The 16,863-nt window shown below is 47.7% G+C and overlaps 1 protein-coding gene across 1 annotated transcript in view; it reads left to right on the forward strand.

Moving 5' to 3' along the window:
- ppp1r37 (protein phosphatase 1, regulatory subunit 37) overlaps positions 1–15,745 on the forward strand; it is a 52,264-nt gene extending 36,519 nt beyond the window's left edge. Inside the window, exons 3-13 of the mRNA XM_038961590.1 lie at positions 1,010–1,055; positions 1,145–1,245; positions 3,077–3,196; positions 5,058–5,208; positions 5,334–5,489; positions 5,889–6,001; positions 10,407–10,548; positions 10,705–10,871; positions 11,094–13,251; positions 13,383–13,481; positions 13,640–15,745. Of these exons, the coding sequence (XP_038817518.1) occupies positions 1,010–1,055; positions 1,145–1,245; positions 3,077–3,196; positions 5,058–5,208; positions 5,334–5,489; positions 5,889–6,001; positions 10,407–10,548; positions 10,705–10,871; positions 11,094–13,251; positions 13,383–13,471 (3,243 nt within the window). The 3' untranslated portion in view covers positions 13,472–13,481; positions 13,640–15,745. The remainder of the gene's footprint in view (positions 1–1,009; positions 1,056–1,144; positions 1,246–3,076; positions 3,197–5,057; positions 5,209–5,333; positions 5,490–5,888; positions 6,002–10,406; positions 10,549–10,704; positions 10,872–11,093; positions 13,252–13,382; positions 13,482–13,639) is intronic.
- The last annotated feature ends 1,118 nt before the right edge of the window (positions 15,746–16,863 follow it).

Consider the following 16,863-nt stretch of genomic DNA (forward strand, 5'->3'; position numbering starts at 1 on the left):
ATCACATACCCTGAAAATACACTCCGGTGTACTTTGCTTTTGATATGAGGACATAGGTCTGTTTAGCTACTGTTATCAGCGGTGACTATCTGACAAGCAGCCAGTGGTGGGGGAGGTGAGGTTATTGAGTTCATGTTCACCGTGCCGTGTAGTGCAGCGCAATGGGATTTGCTGGGGGGGGTGGTAGGGAGGGCGACGGGGTTGGAGGTGGGCTGGGGAAGGCTGGATTGGAATAGCCCCCCCCCCCCCCCCCCCCTTGAATGCATCGGCGTTATGACACTAACTGTGCAGAATAGAATTGGTTGCTGTGGAGTGAGGACACATGCGTCACGTAAACAGACTTGTGGGTCGTGTAGAGATGTGACTGAGGGCAATTCCCGCCACGGGCCTCTATAACACGCTGTAATCGCAATGTGTCCAGCTCCGGTTTCATGGACCTGCTACATTTCAGATGACACTATTTTCCTTGTCCTTTTGATCTCGCGCATCTTATTGGCACAAAATGGCTGCCGTGCGTCAGCCAGGTGTGTGTAACAACACACAGACACACTGAGTTTAAACGGGAAGAATCAACCTTTACCTATATAGGGATCTGGGACGTTCAACAGATAAAATGCTGGATATTATTATTGGCATACAATCATACTGTCACACTGGTCCAGATAAGAGAAGAAATGCTTTGTCTGCCGTTTTCCTGTCTGTTCAGGCAGGTCTTGGCTTGATGTTGTATTCTTCTGACGCAAGAGCGTGCGCGCACACACACACACACACACACACACACACACACTTTAATCCCATTGAGCAATCGTGTCCTGCCGACCTGTTCTTTGTATCCTGTGTACACAGGAGTTTTTTTTCTCCATTTACATGGGTTCATATTGGTCCCCTTTTTATGTGATGAATGTCAAAGTCTGTCTCTATGGTGACATTGACCTACTGTGTTGTCTCTCTGAGGGATTGGCTTTGTGTGTCTTACTGAGGGTTGTTCTGTTTCCCTGTGTTTTCTTAGGAGCTGAAAGACCTAACTCATCGAAATGAATGCCTGGACCTTAAAGGTAAGCGTATACTGAAGCACATGCACCGCGTACAACAGACACGTGCACACAGGTCTGTCTTCAAGGCGTGACCGCTTGTGTCCCTCCAGGTGAGAAGCTGGACTATAAGGCGTGTGAGTCCCTGGAGGAGGTGTTCAAGCGGGTCCAGTTTAAAGTGGTGGACCTGGAGCAGACCAACCTGGATGAAGATGTACGTTTATCCACACCCCTTACTCTCCTTCCCCCTCTTCTCCCTTCCCGGTTTTACCCTCCCCTCCTATCTTCCTTTTTTACATTTTGCCTTCTTTCCTCTCTTCCACTCATTTCCCTTGCTCTCATTATTTCCCTCTTATTTCCCTGTCCTCTCGTTCCCCCTGTCTGTTTTCCTGTCCCTCTCTCCTCTGACAGGATGTGCAGTGTCTCCCAGGGTCGCGCGATTACTCTAAGAGTTCTGTGAATGTAAACACCATTAGATGGGGTTGGGTTGAGATGCGGACAGACAGGCGGTCAGACGCAGACAGACAAGGCGGTCAGAACCGGAGCTCTGCTGTAGGCCAGAGGGACACAAACCGACGCTGCCTAGTCTGACCACTTCTTATTTCCTCAAACACACATTTTGTAGGCTTGGCTCCATGTGCTACTCAGTCAAGTGCTGTAAATGCACACACTTTTTGTCCATGCTTGCACAGACTATACTGTAGACCTATACGTGAGTGCAAATTCATGCACGCAGAGAGGACAGTGCATGCACCCATTTGCTATCCACATAAGCATGTTCATGCATGCATAGATACACCGACAGTACTAAACAAATACATCGTGGTATGAATGCAGGCGCATCCCCCCCACACTCACTGACTGCCCTGGAAATGTCACTGAACTGACTTGCTGAGCTCCCTCACACTCGCTCATTAAAGACCTTTCTTTTTAGTGGCTCTCTCACGGAGTCCCCCCCCCCCCCCCTCCCAAGGCAGGGGGGTCATTATAGGGGAGAGACAGTGGAGTTTAGATGGGGACAGTGGGTTTGCCGGGCTGGCTGTCACTGGCCTGGATGTGGATGGCCCTACCTGGGCGACAGAGGGAAAGGGAGCGAAGGAGTGGGTGAATGAGAGAGGCAGTGGATGAGACAGCCATGTATCAGCCCAGTCTCTCTGTAGTGGGTTGTGTTACCCTTTTCCAGCTGCCTCACTTCATCAGGCTCTCTGTTAATGAGACTTACTGTAGCTACACCAGCCAGCCAGGGACATCCGTCAGGACTTATTTGTTCAGTTTCTTTACTTTTGGATGGTCATGGTTCTGGTCAGATAAGACGATGTTACCTCAGATTCTATCTCGACCGGTTGTCTACTTATTTAATCGAAGACAATGTTTTGTTTGATTTGCGTGAATTAATTCCAAAGGCACGGTATTATTTACATGAATGATTCCACAGTTTCTAATGATTTCTGGAGGGTTGAGGAAAGGTTCCCTGTGCAGATTGTGCTGTCCTGGCCCCAGTCATGTGGTGCTTCCTAGACTGAGGTCGACATGGAGATTCTGCAGCCAGATACTTACCCACCGGACTCATGACTTGACTATTTCTGCTGTTTCAGGCAAATTGGGCCTATGCCTGTGTGTGTAGATTCCCTTCTACTCACAATACTCGCCTGCTCATGAGTTTTCTGGGTGTAGGTTTCCTGGGTAAAAATCCCGGACCTTTTGGAGTGTTGATGTCTGAGCAGTAGTATCAGCTTCTACCATATAGGCCTATTTCTCTATTTTCCTTTGGTCCGTCTCTCACGCTCACGCTCACTCACCAACCAACCAACCAGTGGTATGTTACAGCAGGTCTCACCCCCCCCACCCTTGAGGCGGTTGGTCGTTTCCATAGTAACAGAGGTTGTGCACAACACTGTCAGTCCTTCCTCCCATTTAGAACGTATGGCAACACTTGTATGGAATATTTCTCTTTCGTGATCTTATCTTAGTAGTTGGGATGTAAGGCCAGTGTAAAGTGTTGCCTAACATTTGATCCTCCTCTGTCTCTCCTCTCTTCCTCCCAGGGTGCGTCCGCTCTCTTTGACATGATTGAGTACTATGAGTCGGCCACACACCTCAACATTTCCTTCAACAAGCACATCGGCACCCGCGGCTGGCAGGCCGCAGCCCACATGATGAGGAAGGTGAGAGGTCTTGACCTCTGGGCAGGGGGTCACTGGGGTCGGGGGGGGGGGGGTGAGCAATGAATCAATGGCAAAACAGTGGATGTGATGTTATCACTGCTAATTGATAGGGATTTTCTAAATATTTCAAGTTTTATTAGTGATATGTACAGGATACACGTGGTATACATTGTCCAATGAAATGCTTACTTGCAGGTTCCTTCTAGACAATGCAAACAACAATAAGAAGAAATAAAATACAATAAAATAGGAACATAAAGTAAATGGCTCAGTAGTATAGAATACATTTTATGGCATAAGTATCGTACAGGAAGGCACAATTTACAGTCCAATATTTAGACTTTTGGGGATTAAGGGGCAGGTGTTTAAATTGTGCAGTAGTTAGCCATCATAATAAGCAAGTGATGGGCGTTTTTAAAATGACAATGCGTAGAATCCAGCGGCATGTTTAGGGTATTGAATGCATTTAGACCAACTGGATTTGCAACGTAGCCTATCCCCCGTTTCATTAACACTAAACCCTTGTTGGTTTAGAAAGACATCTCCCCTGGGTATGTATCAGGATGAGACATGCCTGCGGTCTCCACTGAAGCACCCCCTGGGGCTGCAATCGGGCACTCAGGCATGCAGGAGGTTTAGTGTACGTACACAAGTGTGCTTTTTGGCTTGTGTGTTTGTGTAGCAGATGGGGATATGTGAAACTCAGTCCTCAGCCCCTTGCGCAGTTAAAAGGCCTTTTTCAATAGCGTGACGGGTAGAGACAATTCAGGAGGGAGGTCATGTGTTTGCAAGGCAGAGGTCCTGACTTCCGAGGCCTCTTTGAGCCAAATCACAGGGATGCAGTACTCTCGAAGCAAGCAGCTTGACGTCCTTTGCGTTTGCAGAGGTACTATACATGCCTGGTTGTGTGTACAGGTGTGTCTGGATATGGCTATGCATCATCGCTGGCTGGACGTAGCACGTATTTGTTAGAGAATAATGTCTCTTTCCAGTGACAGCAAGGTGTAATGCTCTTAACTGGCGCTGTGACGTGAGTCATCACTACCAGAGCTCCGATTACAGATTACGGGAAGTTCCTGGATTATGGAAGAGAGGTCAGGTCACAGTTAAACCCGGTGGGGGGGGTTGTGTGTGTGTGTGTGTGTGTGTGTGTGTGTGTGTGTGTGTGTTCCCATTCCCAGGGATGCTGGGAGGATTATCCAATATATTTTCAAAAGACATCCTCTGTACAAGTCTGTTTGTGCGCACATGGATGTTCAGATATAATCATTTGGTGGGCACTTATAATTGTCCTATTTCACAAGTGTGTATTATGTGCAAATTTGAAATGTGATTTCTTTTTTGCATATCCCAACTCTCTGAGACACCCTTGGAGAATGGGGTCACGGCCAGCGCCCCTGGAGCAATTAGGATGAAGTGTCTTAAGGGCACATCGTCATTTTTTTCACCATGTCATCTCGGGGATTCGAACTAGCAACCTTTCGTTTACTGGCCCAATGCGCTAACCGCTAGACTACCTGCCGTCCATATTAGCCACAGCTGACAGTACGTGGGCTGCAGATCGCAGGCCTCCCGAAGGCACAAACAAAACTGTTATGGGTTAGCATGCCTACACAGAGGAGACCATGTTTTTTCTACCTTTTGATTGTAAGAAGAATGTGTCAGTGACTCATGACGACGTGGGTATGAGATTTAGAGAATGAGGCTCCTTTCTTTGTACTCTCAAATCATACAAATAAAGTGGTTTTAGGCTGGGTATCTGTAAAGCACTTTGACAACTGCGGATGTGAAAAGGGATTTATAAAATAAATTTGACTAGAAATTTTATTTAAACATTACTGCATGTGTTTTTTGCCCCCAGACGAGCTCTCTGCAGTACCTGGACGCCCGCAACACACCCCTGCTGGATCACTCTGCCCCGTTTGTGGCACGGGCGCTCCGCATCAGCGGCAGTCTTGCTGTGCTGCACCTAGAGAACGCTGGGCTCTCTGGACGACCACTAATGCTGCTGGGTAACAGGGCGGGAGGACGGGAGGCAGGGAATCATCACTGTGTTAACCAATAAGTTTTTGCCTCCATTTCCTCATCCTTCTCTCATTTGTCTCTCCTTCCCTCTCGCATCTCTCCCTCTCTCCAGCCACGGCTCTGAAGATGAACATGAACCTACGGGAGCTGTACTTGGCTGATAACAAGCTGAACGGCCTGCAGGACTCGGCACAGCTGGGCAACCTGCTCAAGTTCAACTGCAACATCCAGATACTGGACCTCCGCAACAACCACATACTGGACTCTGGTAGGGATACAGCTCGCTGCTATCATCTCACCAGCCTCTTCACATCAGCATCTTCACTCTGTTTCTCTCCCAGTCCTCTCTCTCTCTCCCTATCTGAACCTTTCTTTCTCACTATTTCTCTCTCTCTCTGTCTCTGTCTCTCTGTGTTTCTCTCACCTTATCTATCACATCATGACAACCTCATAACCCAGCGTTGAGTTTTTCATCTTGCAGTCCAAAATACTAAAATAGTTCCACTCCGACTCTTGTTTCCTTGTAACAAATAATCTGGACGTGTTTTAAAGAACGGAAGAACCGCATTCTCTAACCACAAATGTCATTTGAATCACAAACTAACCCCACGCTCAACCATTACCCCTAACCTCTTTCTCTCTATCCCCCCCTCTGTGTGATGTGCAGGTCTGGCCTACGTCTGTGAAGGCCTGAAGGAACAGAGGAAAGGCCTGGTCACTCTGGTGCTCTGGAACAACCAGCTAACGCACAACGGCATGGGCTACCTCGCAGCTGCACTGGTAAACACACGCCGCAAAGTGAGGTGCTTCGGCTCAGCATTGATGTACACGCATTCACACACGCGCACACATGTCATGCAGCCATGGGGTTGAGGAAACTGTGGTTTGCGTGTGCTCCCTGGACTCTGCTGATTTAAGCAGTCTTGTGTTTTTGTGTCTGGAGCCTGCCTCACATCTCTCCCACAGAAACGATGTATAAAACAGACAATGAATCCCTATGGGTTCCGTGTGGAACCATAGACATTCGTTGGCAGTTACATTGGACCCCATTCTGTACATGAAGTTCATAACACTGCAAGATCTACAGTTAATTGAAGTCGCTCTGAAGAATCCCACCCGTATGGCTAGTTTTACTTCCAGTGATGTCAGCAGCTTTCCCTTTCCCTCCCACTGCTATCTCCCCCTTCCCAGCCTGTCTCGGCTCGTCCTATCAGGACAGAGAAGCTGGGTACAGGCCATTATCACCGATCCGGTTGCCAGGAGAACTGGGCCTAGCTTTAAAGGCCCAGTGCAGTCAACATTCCGAGATCGAAACGGCTGCACTGGGCCTTTTTTAGTTAAGCATGGTGGTGACGTCTATATCCAGGCCTGTCAGTCAGTGGGAGGGTGGCTCATGCACATAGTGGTGGTGCTCCCAACAGTCTGTTTATCCTTGACATAGAGAATGATACTGTTTTGACCGCGTGGAGGACTTAGTCAGCAGGCCTGAGGGAAAGTGTTTTTAGGGCTGGGTGGAGGATATTCTGAATGTACTGTATATCACCCAACTGGAATGAAGCCTAGTCAGACCCCCAGGTGGACAGGTTTGGTACGACTGATACTTCCTCGCCATATCAAAATACAGAAATGAAATCGCAGCTGTCACTCTTTAAGAACTGAGGAACCTAGAATGATGTCCCTTTTTAGATGTCCCTTTGTCGCGACGTTAAGGGGTGTTTGGAATACTGAGGCCTTCTGAGAATGTTGGCACATAGACACGAGATTCCGGGTCTTCAGAGAGGCCTGTCGGCTAGCGTTCCCATCACGGGCTGGATCTAGTGGTGCAGAACACACGCTCTGGACATTCATCTAACGCTCATGCACGAGATCCCATGACTGCCTCCGCTGCACTCTCATAATGGGAGAGACGTGTACATGTAGGCACCACGTACAATACATTTGTTTTTACTATATGTATATATAGTATCAGTCAAAAGTTTGGACACCTACTCATTCCGGGGTTTTTCTTTATTTGGACTATTTTCAACATTGTAGAATAATAGTGAAGACATCAAAACTATGAAATAACACATGGAATCATGTAGTAACCAAAGAAGTGTTAAAAAAAATCTAAATATATTTTATGTAACCACCCGTTGCCTTGTTGACAGCTTTGCACACTCTTGCCATTCTCTCAACCAGCTTCATGAGGTAGTCACCTGGAATGCATTTCAATTAACAGGTGTGAATTAGTGGACTTTCTTTCCTCCTTAATGTGTTTGAGCCAATCAGTTGTGTTGTGACAAGGTAGGGGTGGTATACAGAAGATAGCCCTATTTGGTAAAAGACCAAGTCCACATTATGTCAAGAAAAGCTCAAATAAGCAAAGAGAAATGACAGTCCATCATTATTTTAAGACATGAAGGTCAGTCAATCCGGAAAATGTCAAGAACTTCAAGTGCAGTCGCATAAACCAAGCGCGCTCATGAGGACCGCCACAGGAAAGGAAGACCCAGAGTTACTTCTACTGCAGCGGATAAGTTCATTAGAGTTACCAGCCTCAGAAATTGCAGCCCATATAAATGTATCACAGAGTTCAAGTAACAGACACATCTCAACATCAACTGTTCAGAGGACACTGTGAATCAGGCCTTCATGGTCGAATTGCTGCAAAGAAACCACTACTAAAGAACACTAATAAGAAGAAGAGACTTGCTTTGGCCAAGAAACATGAGCATTAGACCGGTGGAAATCTGTTCTTTTGGTCTGATGAATCCAAATTTTAGAATTTTGGTTCCAACCGCCATGTCTTTGTGAGACGCAGAGAGTAGTTGAACGTTCCAACCGTGAAGCATAGAGGAGAAGGTGTGATGGTGTGGGGGTGCTTTGCTGGTGACACTGTCTGTGATTTATTTACAGCATTATGCAGCGATACGCCATCCCATCTGGTTTGGGCTTAGTGGGACTATCATTTGTTTTTCAACAGGACAATGACCCAACACACCTCCAGGCTGTGTAAGGGCTATTTGACCAAGATGGAGAGTGATGGAGTGCTGCCTCAGATGACCTGGCCTCCACAATCACCTGACCTCAACCCAATTGAGATGGTTTGGGATGAGTTGGACTGCAGAGTGAAGGAAAAGCAGCCAACAAGTGCTCAGCATATGTGGGAACTCCTTCAAGAATGTTGGAAAATAATTGCACGTGAAGCTGGTTGAGAGAATGCCAAGAGTGTGCAAAGCTGTCAAGGCAAAGGATGGCTACTTTGAAGAATATAAAAACATTTTTTTATTTGTTTAGCACTTTTTTGGTTATTCCATGATTCCGTATGTGTTATTTCATAGTGTTGATGTCTACAGTGTAGAACATAGTAAAAATAAAGAAAACCCTTGAATGAGTAGGTGTCCAAACTTTTGACTGGTACTGTGTATACATACATACATACATACATACATACATACATACATACATACATACATACATACATACATACATACATATAGTGCCTTCGGAAAGTATTCAGACCCCTCAACTTTTTCCACATTTTGTTACATTACAGCCTTATTCTGAAATTAAATTGTTTTTTTCCCTCATCAATCTATACACAATACCCCATAATGACAAAGCAAAAACAGATTTTTTGAAATATTTGCTAATTCATGGAAAATATTAAACTGAAATATTACATTTACGTAAGTGTTCAGACCCTTTACTCAGTACTTTGTTAAAGCGAATACAGCATCGAGTCTTGGGCATGACGCTACAAGCTTGGCACACCTGTATTTAGGGAGTTTCTCCCATTCTTCTCTGCAGATACTCTCAAGCTCTGTCAGGTTGGATGGGGAGCGTTGCTGCACAGCTATTTTCAGGTGTCTCCAGAGATGTTTGATCGGGTTAAGTTCGGGCTCTGGCTGGGCCACTCAAGGACATTCAGAGACTTGTCCCGAAGCCACTCCTGTGTTGTCTTGGCTGTGTGCTTAGGGTCGTTGTCCTGTTGGAAGGTGAACCTTTGCCCAGTCTGATGTCCTGAGCGGTTTGGAGCAGGTTTTCATCAAGGATCTCTCAGTACTTTGCTCCGTTCATCTTTCCCTTGATCCTAACTAGTCTCCCAGTCCCTGCCGCTGAAAAACATTCCCATAGCATGATGCTGTCACCACCATGCTTCACCGTGGGGATGTTGCCAGGTTTCCTCCAGACTTGCCTGAATGCCAAGCGTCACAAGAGTTTGCTCTTGATTTCATCAGACCAGAGAATCTTGTTTCTCATGGTCTGAGAGTCCATTAGGTGCCTTTTGGCAAACTCCAAGCGGGCTGTCATGTGCCTTTTACTGAGGAGTGGCTTCCGTCTGGCCTCTCTACCATAAAGGCCTGATTGGTGGAGTGCTGCAGAGATGGGAGAATCTTCCAGAAGGACAACCATCTCCACAGAGGAACTCTGGAGCCATGTCAGAGTGACCATTGGGTTCTTGGTCACCTCTCTGACCAAGGCCGTTCTCCCGCGATTGCTCAGTTTGGCTTTGCGGCCAGCTCTAGGAAGGGTCTTGGTGGTTCCAAACTTCTTCCATTTAAGAAAGATGGAGGGCACTGTGTTCTTGGGGACCTTCAATGCTGCAGAATTTTTTTTGTGGTACCCTTCCCCAGATCTGTGCCTCAACACAATCCTGTCTCGGAGCTGTACGGACAATTCCTTCAACCTCATGACTTGGGTTTTGCTCTGACATGCACTGTCAACTGAGGGACCTTCATATAGACAGGTTTGTGCCTTTCCAAATCATGTACAATCAATTGAATTTACCACAGGTGGACTCCAAGTTGTAGAAACATCTCAAGGGTGGTCAATGGAAACCAGATGCACCTGAGCTCAATTTCGAGTCTCATATCAAAGGGTCTGAATACTTATGTTAAGGTATTTCAGTTTTTTTTTTTTTATATACATTTGCAAAAAAATGTGCTTTATCATTATGGGGTATTGTGTGTAGATTTGTTTTTGTTTAATACATTTTAGAAAATGTGCTGTAACGCAACAAGATGTGGAAAAGGGAAGGGTTTTGAATACTTTCCGAATGCGCTGTATATACATATCCATTTTCAAAGTGATGGATACAGCCATCTGTTTGTAGTGTGTTGTACTTTGCATCATACGTCACAGTATATTTGCTGCCCCCTATCCCATGCTATGTGTAAAACCTGTTCCTCTCCCTCTCTAGTCCTGTACCCAGAGTTTGGAGACCCTAAATCTGGGCCATAACTCTGTGGGGAACGAGGGGGTCCACAAGCTGAAGGACGGTCTGATAGCCAACCGCTCGGTGCTCCGGCTGGGCCTGGCGTCCACCAAGCTGTCTTGCGAGGGTGTGTGTGTGTGTGTTCTTATTTAGCTATTTACAACTATTAAAATACTTTTGGTTTAAAATAAAACCCTCATTGACTATGTAAATGGAGCTGTTAGTGTGTGAAACGGCATTGAGCTGAGCCCTGTATCTCCGCTCCCCCTGTACTGTATGTCAGGTGCCGTGGCGGTGGCTGAGTTCGTCGCCGAGAGCCCCCGGCTGCTGCGTCTGGACCTGAGGGAGAACGAGATCAAGACAGGGGGCCTCATGGCCCTCTCCCTGGCCCTCAAAGTCAACACCTCCCTTCTACGCCTCGACCTGGACCGAGAACCCAAGAAAGAGACTGTGAGAGAGAGGGGGGAAATGGGGAAAGGGGGAAAGGGAGGAGATGGGGAGAAGTACAGAGAGGAGTGGGGACTGTATGCAGGTTGTCCTTTGTAATACATTGTCAAGATGAATTTGTAGGGTTGGGGGGAGTAGGGTTAGACAGTAGACAGGGAACATCAATGTAGAAAGCCCCGATCTCACCTAGTTCTCATGCATTTGTGTTTTCCTTCTGCCTCCCAGGTGAAGAGCTTCATCGATACGCAGCGTTCCCTGCTGGCTGAGATCCAGAACGGCTGCAAGCGGAACTTCATCCTAGCCAAGGAGAAGGAGGAGACCGAGCAGCAGATGCATTCGGCCTCCATGGCCGAGATCGCCACCGAGGACAGAACCATAGAGGAGGACGGAGCTGATTCCGGCGAGCATGTTGATAACGATGGGAAAGACAGTGAGTGTGAGGGAGGAGAGGAAGGAGTGAAAGACACTGAGCGCCTGACTGAAAGCCAATTGGCAGCGAGCTCTGAGGGAGTGGTGTTGCCTTTGCTTTTGGAGTCCGACTCGGACACGGACGACGAAGAGGAGGAAGAGGTGGTTCTCTCTAAAGCTCCCTCCGTCTCCCCCGCCCCCAAACACACTGGTCCTTCAGTCCGAGCGGCGACAACTCAGCACCCCCTCAGTTCCTCACAGACGCCCCCCGCCCCCTCTGCCTCACCAGCTACGGGGTCTGTCATTTCAGGGATCACCGTCACAGAGTCCACGGGGGCCCCCGGTACGCCCCCCTCGCCGGGCCGCTGTATCTCTGTGTCGAGCCCCGGGAGGGGCCACAAGATCTTCATGGTGACCAGAGTCGAGAGCTTCTCTGACCAGCAACAGGTCCTGGGGGAGATTGGCCTGACCAAGCCCCAGGTCTCCAAAGATCCGGTGGTGTCACTAGTGAAGGAAACCACACAGCAACCACATCCTCCTTCACAACCCCCACAGGAGGAGGTGAGAACACAACCCCAGACCACGCCCACACCACTGACACAGGAGGAGGTGACACAGAGCCAGCCAGAACAGACACAGCCCCAGGCCACGCCCACACCACTGACACAGGAGGAGGTGACACACAGCCTGCCAGAACAGACACAGCCCCAGGCCACGCCCACACCACTGACACAGGAGGAGGTGACACAGAGCCTGCCAGAACAGACACAGCCCCAGACCACGCCGACACCACTGACACAGGAGCTGGTCCAGAGTTCAGACGAACCACAGACGGTCGATCCTAAACAGACGGAGCAGAGTCCTGTTGCGCCAGAGCTACCCCCTTCAGAGGAGACCGTAGTAGAGACTCCTAATGACCTGTCGGAGACGCTAGAACTACCATCCAACCTCCTAACCCAGCCCACAGAGGAGGAAGTGGAGGGCGTTCTAGAACGTTCACAACCTGTACTGGCGGAGCAGAGCCCATTAACAGCAGCCCAGCCATCACACTCACCCTCCCTTCCTACAGAAGTAGCAGCAGCAACACTAGCATCACCCCAACAGACGGAGCAGATGGTAGAGACAGCTACAGAGCCCCAGCTAGAACAGTCTGCTGTTGAGCAGCAGTCCACTGAAGCTGCGCTGGAAGGAGAGGAGGTGGTGGTTGTGGAAAAGGAGGAGAGTCAGGACCCAGTAGAAGAGACACTTTGTGAACAGGCGGAGTCTCAAACCAACACAGAGGAGGAAGATGAGATGCAGTCAGAACGGCTTCCACAGCAGGACCAGAGTCCGGAACAGGCTCGTGACACAGTTCAGCAACCGTTAGCGCCGCAACCGTTAGCACCTCAGCTAGCTACACAGACTAACACGAAGCCCCTGGGGAGTCTGCTTCAAACAGCACCGCTCCAGTCACAGCCTGAAACAGTGCAGCCAGACTCTGAGCTTCTGCCCCCGCAACAGGAACCGGTAGAGACACTTCCATGGGCACAGCGACAGGTGGCGCCAGAGAGTCCGGCGGAGCAGGGAGCCACGGAGAGTGTAGCAGAAGCGGAACAGGAACTGTATCTGTCGGAGGAACAGCAGCAACTAGCAAAACAGGCACTTCCTGTGCAGGTGGAACAGCAGCAACAACAACATCCTGTTCTAGAGGAACTACAGAAGCAGCAGCTTCAACCAGAGGGGCAATCACAGACCACTCTTCCCGCTGAGCCCTCACCTGTTCCAGCCGAGACAGACACTTCCCTGGAGGTGGAGGGCCGTAGCTCCCCTCCCAAGGCAGAGGAGTCCCCAGACGAGAGCTCCACGGACGAGGGGGAGAGAGTGGAGGAAGTGGTGGGCTCAGCCCTTCCCAACGGCCTGAAGCCAGAGTTCGCCCTTCACCTGCTGGACCCTGAGGGCCCCAAGCCTGGGCCTGGCAGCTGTGTGATGGAGCACGGTGAGTCACAGGCTCTGAGGGAACACCCTGTCTGTAGTGGGACAACGGGTGTGACCGACACATGCATACGGTATACACATGGTACACTCGCAGACACACACACAGTCTGACAAAGTGTGTGTATTTTGCAGTGAGTGTCACAGCAGAGCTGAGCTGTGGTCAGGACCTGGAGGAGCTGTTGCTGGAGGCCAGCCTGGAGACTGGAAGAGACGCACCATAGCTGTGTCATGGTACACCTACACTTACTAATCTCCTGGATCTCTTTACAATGTACAGTCCACACACGCTAGACACATTTGTGGTAACACACCCCAAAAATAGATTGGCCGATCTATATCAAATAATACAATGTATGCTCTAATATCGGTCCTATCTGTTTGTTCTGCAGTGGTTCTGTAGGAGAGAGGTACACAGGACTCGTATCGTCTCTGTCTCTGTGACTCGGCTTGTTGCTCCTCCAATTTGGTTGTTGTTACCACGAACTCCTCACCACCCCCTCTCTATGAAAACAGAGGACCAGTTGTCATCTAAGTCAAACAAAAAATACACAACAATAATCATTGAGCTTCGTCACAGCATATAAGGAATTCACTTCAATTGAAACGCGCGCACACTGTATTGTAAAGAAAAAACAAGAATGGACACTAAGAAAATCACACTAACCTTTTGCCTGTCACTACATTCCGTCAATCAGGAAACCACGCTCATGCTGGGGGGGGTGGGGTGAGAAAGAGGTTGAGAGGGACGGAGGGGGTTTATCACTGCGCTAACCAAAGACACAGGACACACACTGCTCACCCACTGCTCCACCCCGACGTGTGTTCTTCATAGTGTCGTGGGTTTGCACACTGACACAAAACCATACTATTGCCCTCTGCTGGACGAAAGAGAGTGTGCACAGCTGTGTGTGACAGTGTGGGACCCAGACAAGAGGACCCACTGGCTTTGTGTGTCATTCTCTGACAATGACAGTGGGGAAACGGAGGGTTTTTATAACCAAGGAATGTGTGTGTTACAGTTTTATCTGTCCCCCCCCCCCACCACCTTGTAAGGGATCTCTGCCAAAGTGACCGTTTTTTCTTTTCTGTTCTCCGTTCGCTTTGGCCCCCTCAGGAATCGTCCCCTGCAGTGTCTCCAGCAACGCTCTGGAACACCCAAACCATCTGTCATCTGCCAAAAGCACACGGTCTCAGTCACAAATGATGTTGGGTTTCCTTTAAGAATCAGATAGCGGAGTTACTCCAATCTAAAGCTTTCTGGGAACCTCTGTAAATGTTGGATAACAAAATGTCTGCCTTTGACGGAGTGATGCCGTTCATTGCGGAGAAAGTCTACCGTTTTTTTTTCTCTTGTCTTTTTCTCGACTGGACAGTTATCAGACGTTCTATTCCAGGTGGATTTTTTTTGTTTGTCCGACCCAGAGTGATTAAATGTAGTGTGACACTCAATAGGAGTATAAATAAAAAGCAGTCCTCCATCTTTCTTTGTCTTTTGTTGGTACAACACTGTGCCATCTCATTTCCCAACTCAACACAGGATAAATGTTGCCTTCGACTCGACTAGGTTTAATTTCATCTCTTTTTGTTTTACTGCTTGGAGAAATCAGTCATTTTGTATTTATTTTATAGTTGTATGAGCCTTCGTGTGATTTATTTTTCTCCCCTTCTCTTCCTCATTTTATTAGTTATTTTCCATGGGGTTTGCTTCTAAAGATTTCCCCATTTTTGGTGTATATTTCAGATTCAAATTAGAGCAATTATTACGTTTATTTTTATTTTTTGGGGGGTGGGGGTATGGGGTAGATGAGAGTATGCTGGGTGGCGGGATCAACGGATATGGCAATAGGGAGGGGGGGGGGGAAGAGTGCAGTTGTGAAAATGAACGTTTTCCTAAGGAGGATGGTTCACATCACTCTGATAAAACGCTGACTGAGAGATTTCCTGTGTTGAAACTGTACATCTTAAACAGCGCTGTGCTAAAACCACCAGGGAGCGCTGGGGATATTGGTGTTTTCCTTGTAGGCCAGGAGGACATTGATATAAACAGGTGGGTGAACGTTTGAGTGAACACAGGGGTCCCTCTGTCTTATACCATCTTGGGACATATGTGAGCCTGAATGCCCAACACTGTGAACCTATGGCCCAGGTACCAAGGGCCCTATTTAACCGGTATCTAGAAGGTTCCAGGGTAAGGCAAAAAGGTGCTTTCTTACAGTGCAAGAAGAGTACAGGTTTGTCTCAGCTGCGGAATCCTCTGGATATAGGTTTTGGTTGAATAGAGCCCCTTGTCTCAATCCCACTGTTCTGTCTCCCCTGGTCAACCAGGTTGTTTCTCAGCCCAGGTAATCATGTCTGTGCTGCCCCCGCTGTTTGTAATGCTTTAATTTTTAGTAATTTTTAATTATTTGTTAAATTAATTCGAAATGCTGGTAATCACAGATATGTATGGCAAAACATTTTTGTTCCTCTCTCAAATAAATGCATGTACTGACTAATGAAGTGACGGAGTGTTTCACTGAAAATACTCTCTTTGGGAACTGCATTGATTTATTGGATGTTCTGCATGGAAATTATTTGGAATTTTCGGAAAATATTTAATTTGACGGACCATCATTTAGGACAAAGTACTGTAGGTCTGAAAGTCTATTTTGCACTGCTATTCCGCTGGTTAGTACCATCCCATCAACAAGCAAATGAAATGCTGCTAGTGTTTCCATGTTAATCTCTTTTTTTTCCTTTTTTTTGTGTATGTTTTAAGCGAATTAGCCAATGGCCATATTCCATTTATTCAGATGTAGAGAAGAGGAATTTATTGGTCAAGGTGACATGGACCTAAAATGTCTTTCTGTACGAGGAAGGAAATGGTATGGCTTTAACTGACAATGTCACAGCACATCAGTTTTAGAGACTCAATCAAGTTAAAAAAGGTATTTGTAGGAGGCCTTTGGTAGTGTTTCATAAGCCTGCTCCAAGAGTGTTCTAACCCACATTTTAACAAATTCTGGAGCTTTGAGACATTAGAACCAGACTAGAGAGAGAGAAGGAAGGAAGGAAGGAAGGAAGGAAGGAAGGAAGGAAGGAAGGAAGGAAGGAAGGAAGGAAGGAAGGAAGGAAGGAAGGAAGGAAGGAAGGAAGGAAGGAAGGCAGGGATGGATGGATGGATGGATGGATGGATGGATGGATGGATGGATGGATGGATGGATGGATGGATGGATGGATGGATGGATGGAGTGAGAGACTGCCTATGCAAAATGACTATCACCTTTGTTGGTATCAGGTTGGTATGATGATCTCTGGTGCGTCAGAGATATGGAATAAGAATACTGTGTATCTCAATGGGTGTTGTCCTGTCGTCTTTCGTTCTGATGGGATGTGACCTGGTCTGAGTTGTATTAGGCAAGGTGATACTGCTTTGTATTGAAGGAATTAAGAGGCTTAATGTAATGTTACCTGTCAGAGATCTAAAAGACAAAAGTAGTAATCCACTTCACACAGAATCCACGGACACAATGTGGAACTGCAATAACAATGGTGGAAATCTGATTCGCATACCAGGTCCAAGGCCCAGTACAAGAGCTGACCAATAGCTTGGCCAGACTAGTGACCCCTCTTT

Source organism: Salvelinus namaycush, chromosome 23, assembly GCF_016432855.1.
Source record: "Salvelinus namaycush isolate Seneca chromosome 23, SaNama_1.0, whole genome shotgun sequence".
NCBI lineage: Eukaryota > Metazoa > Chordata > Actinopteri > Salmoniformes > Salmonidae > Salvelinus > Salvelinus namaycush.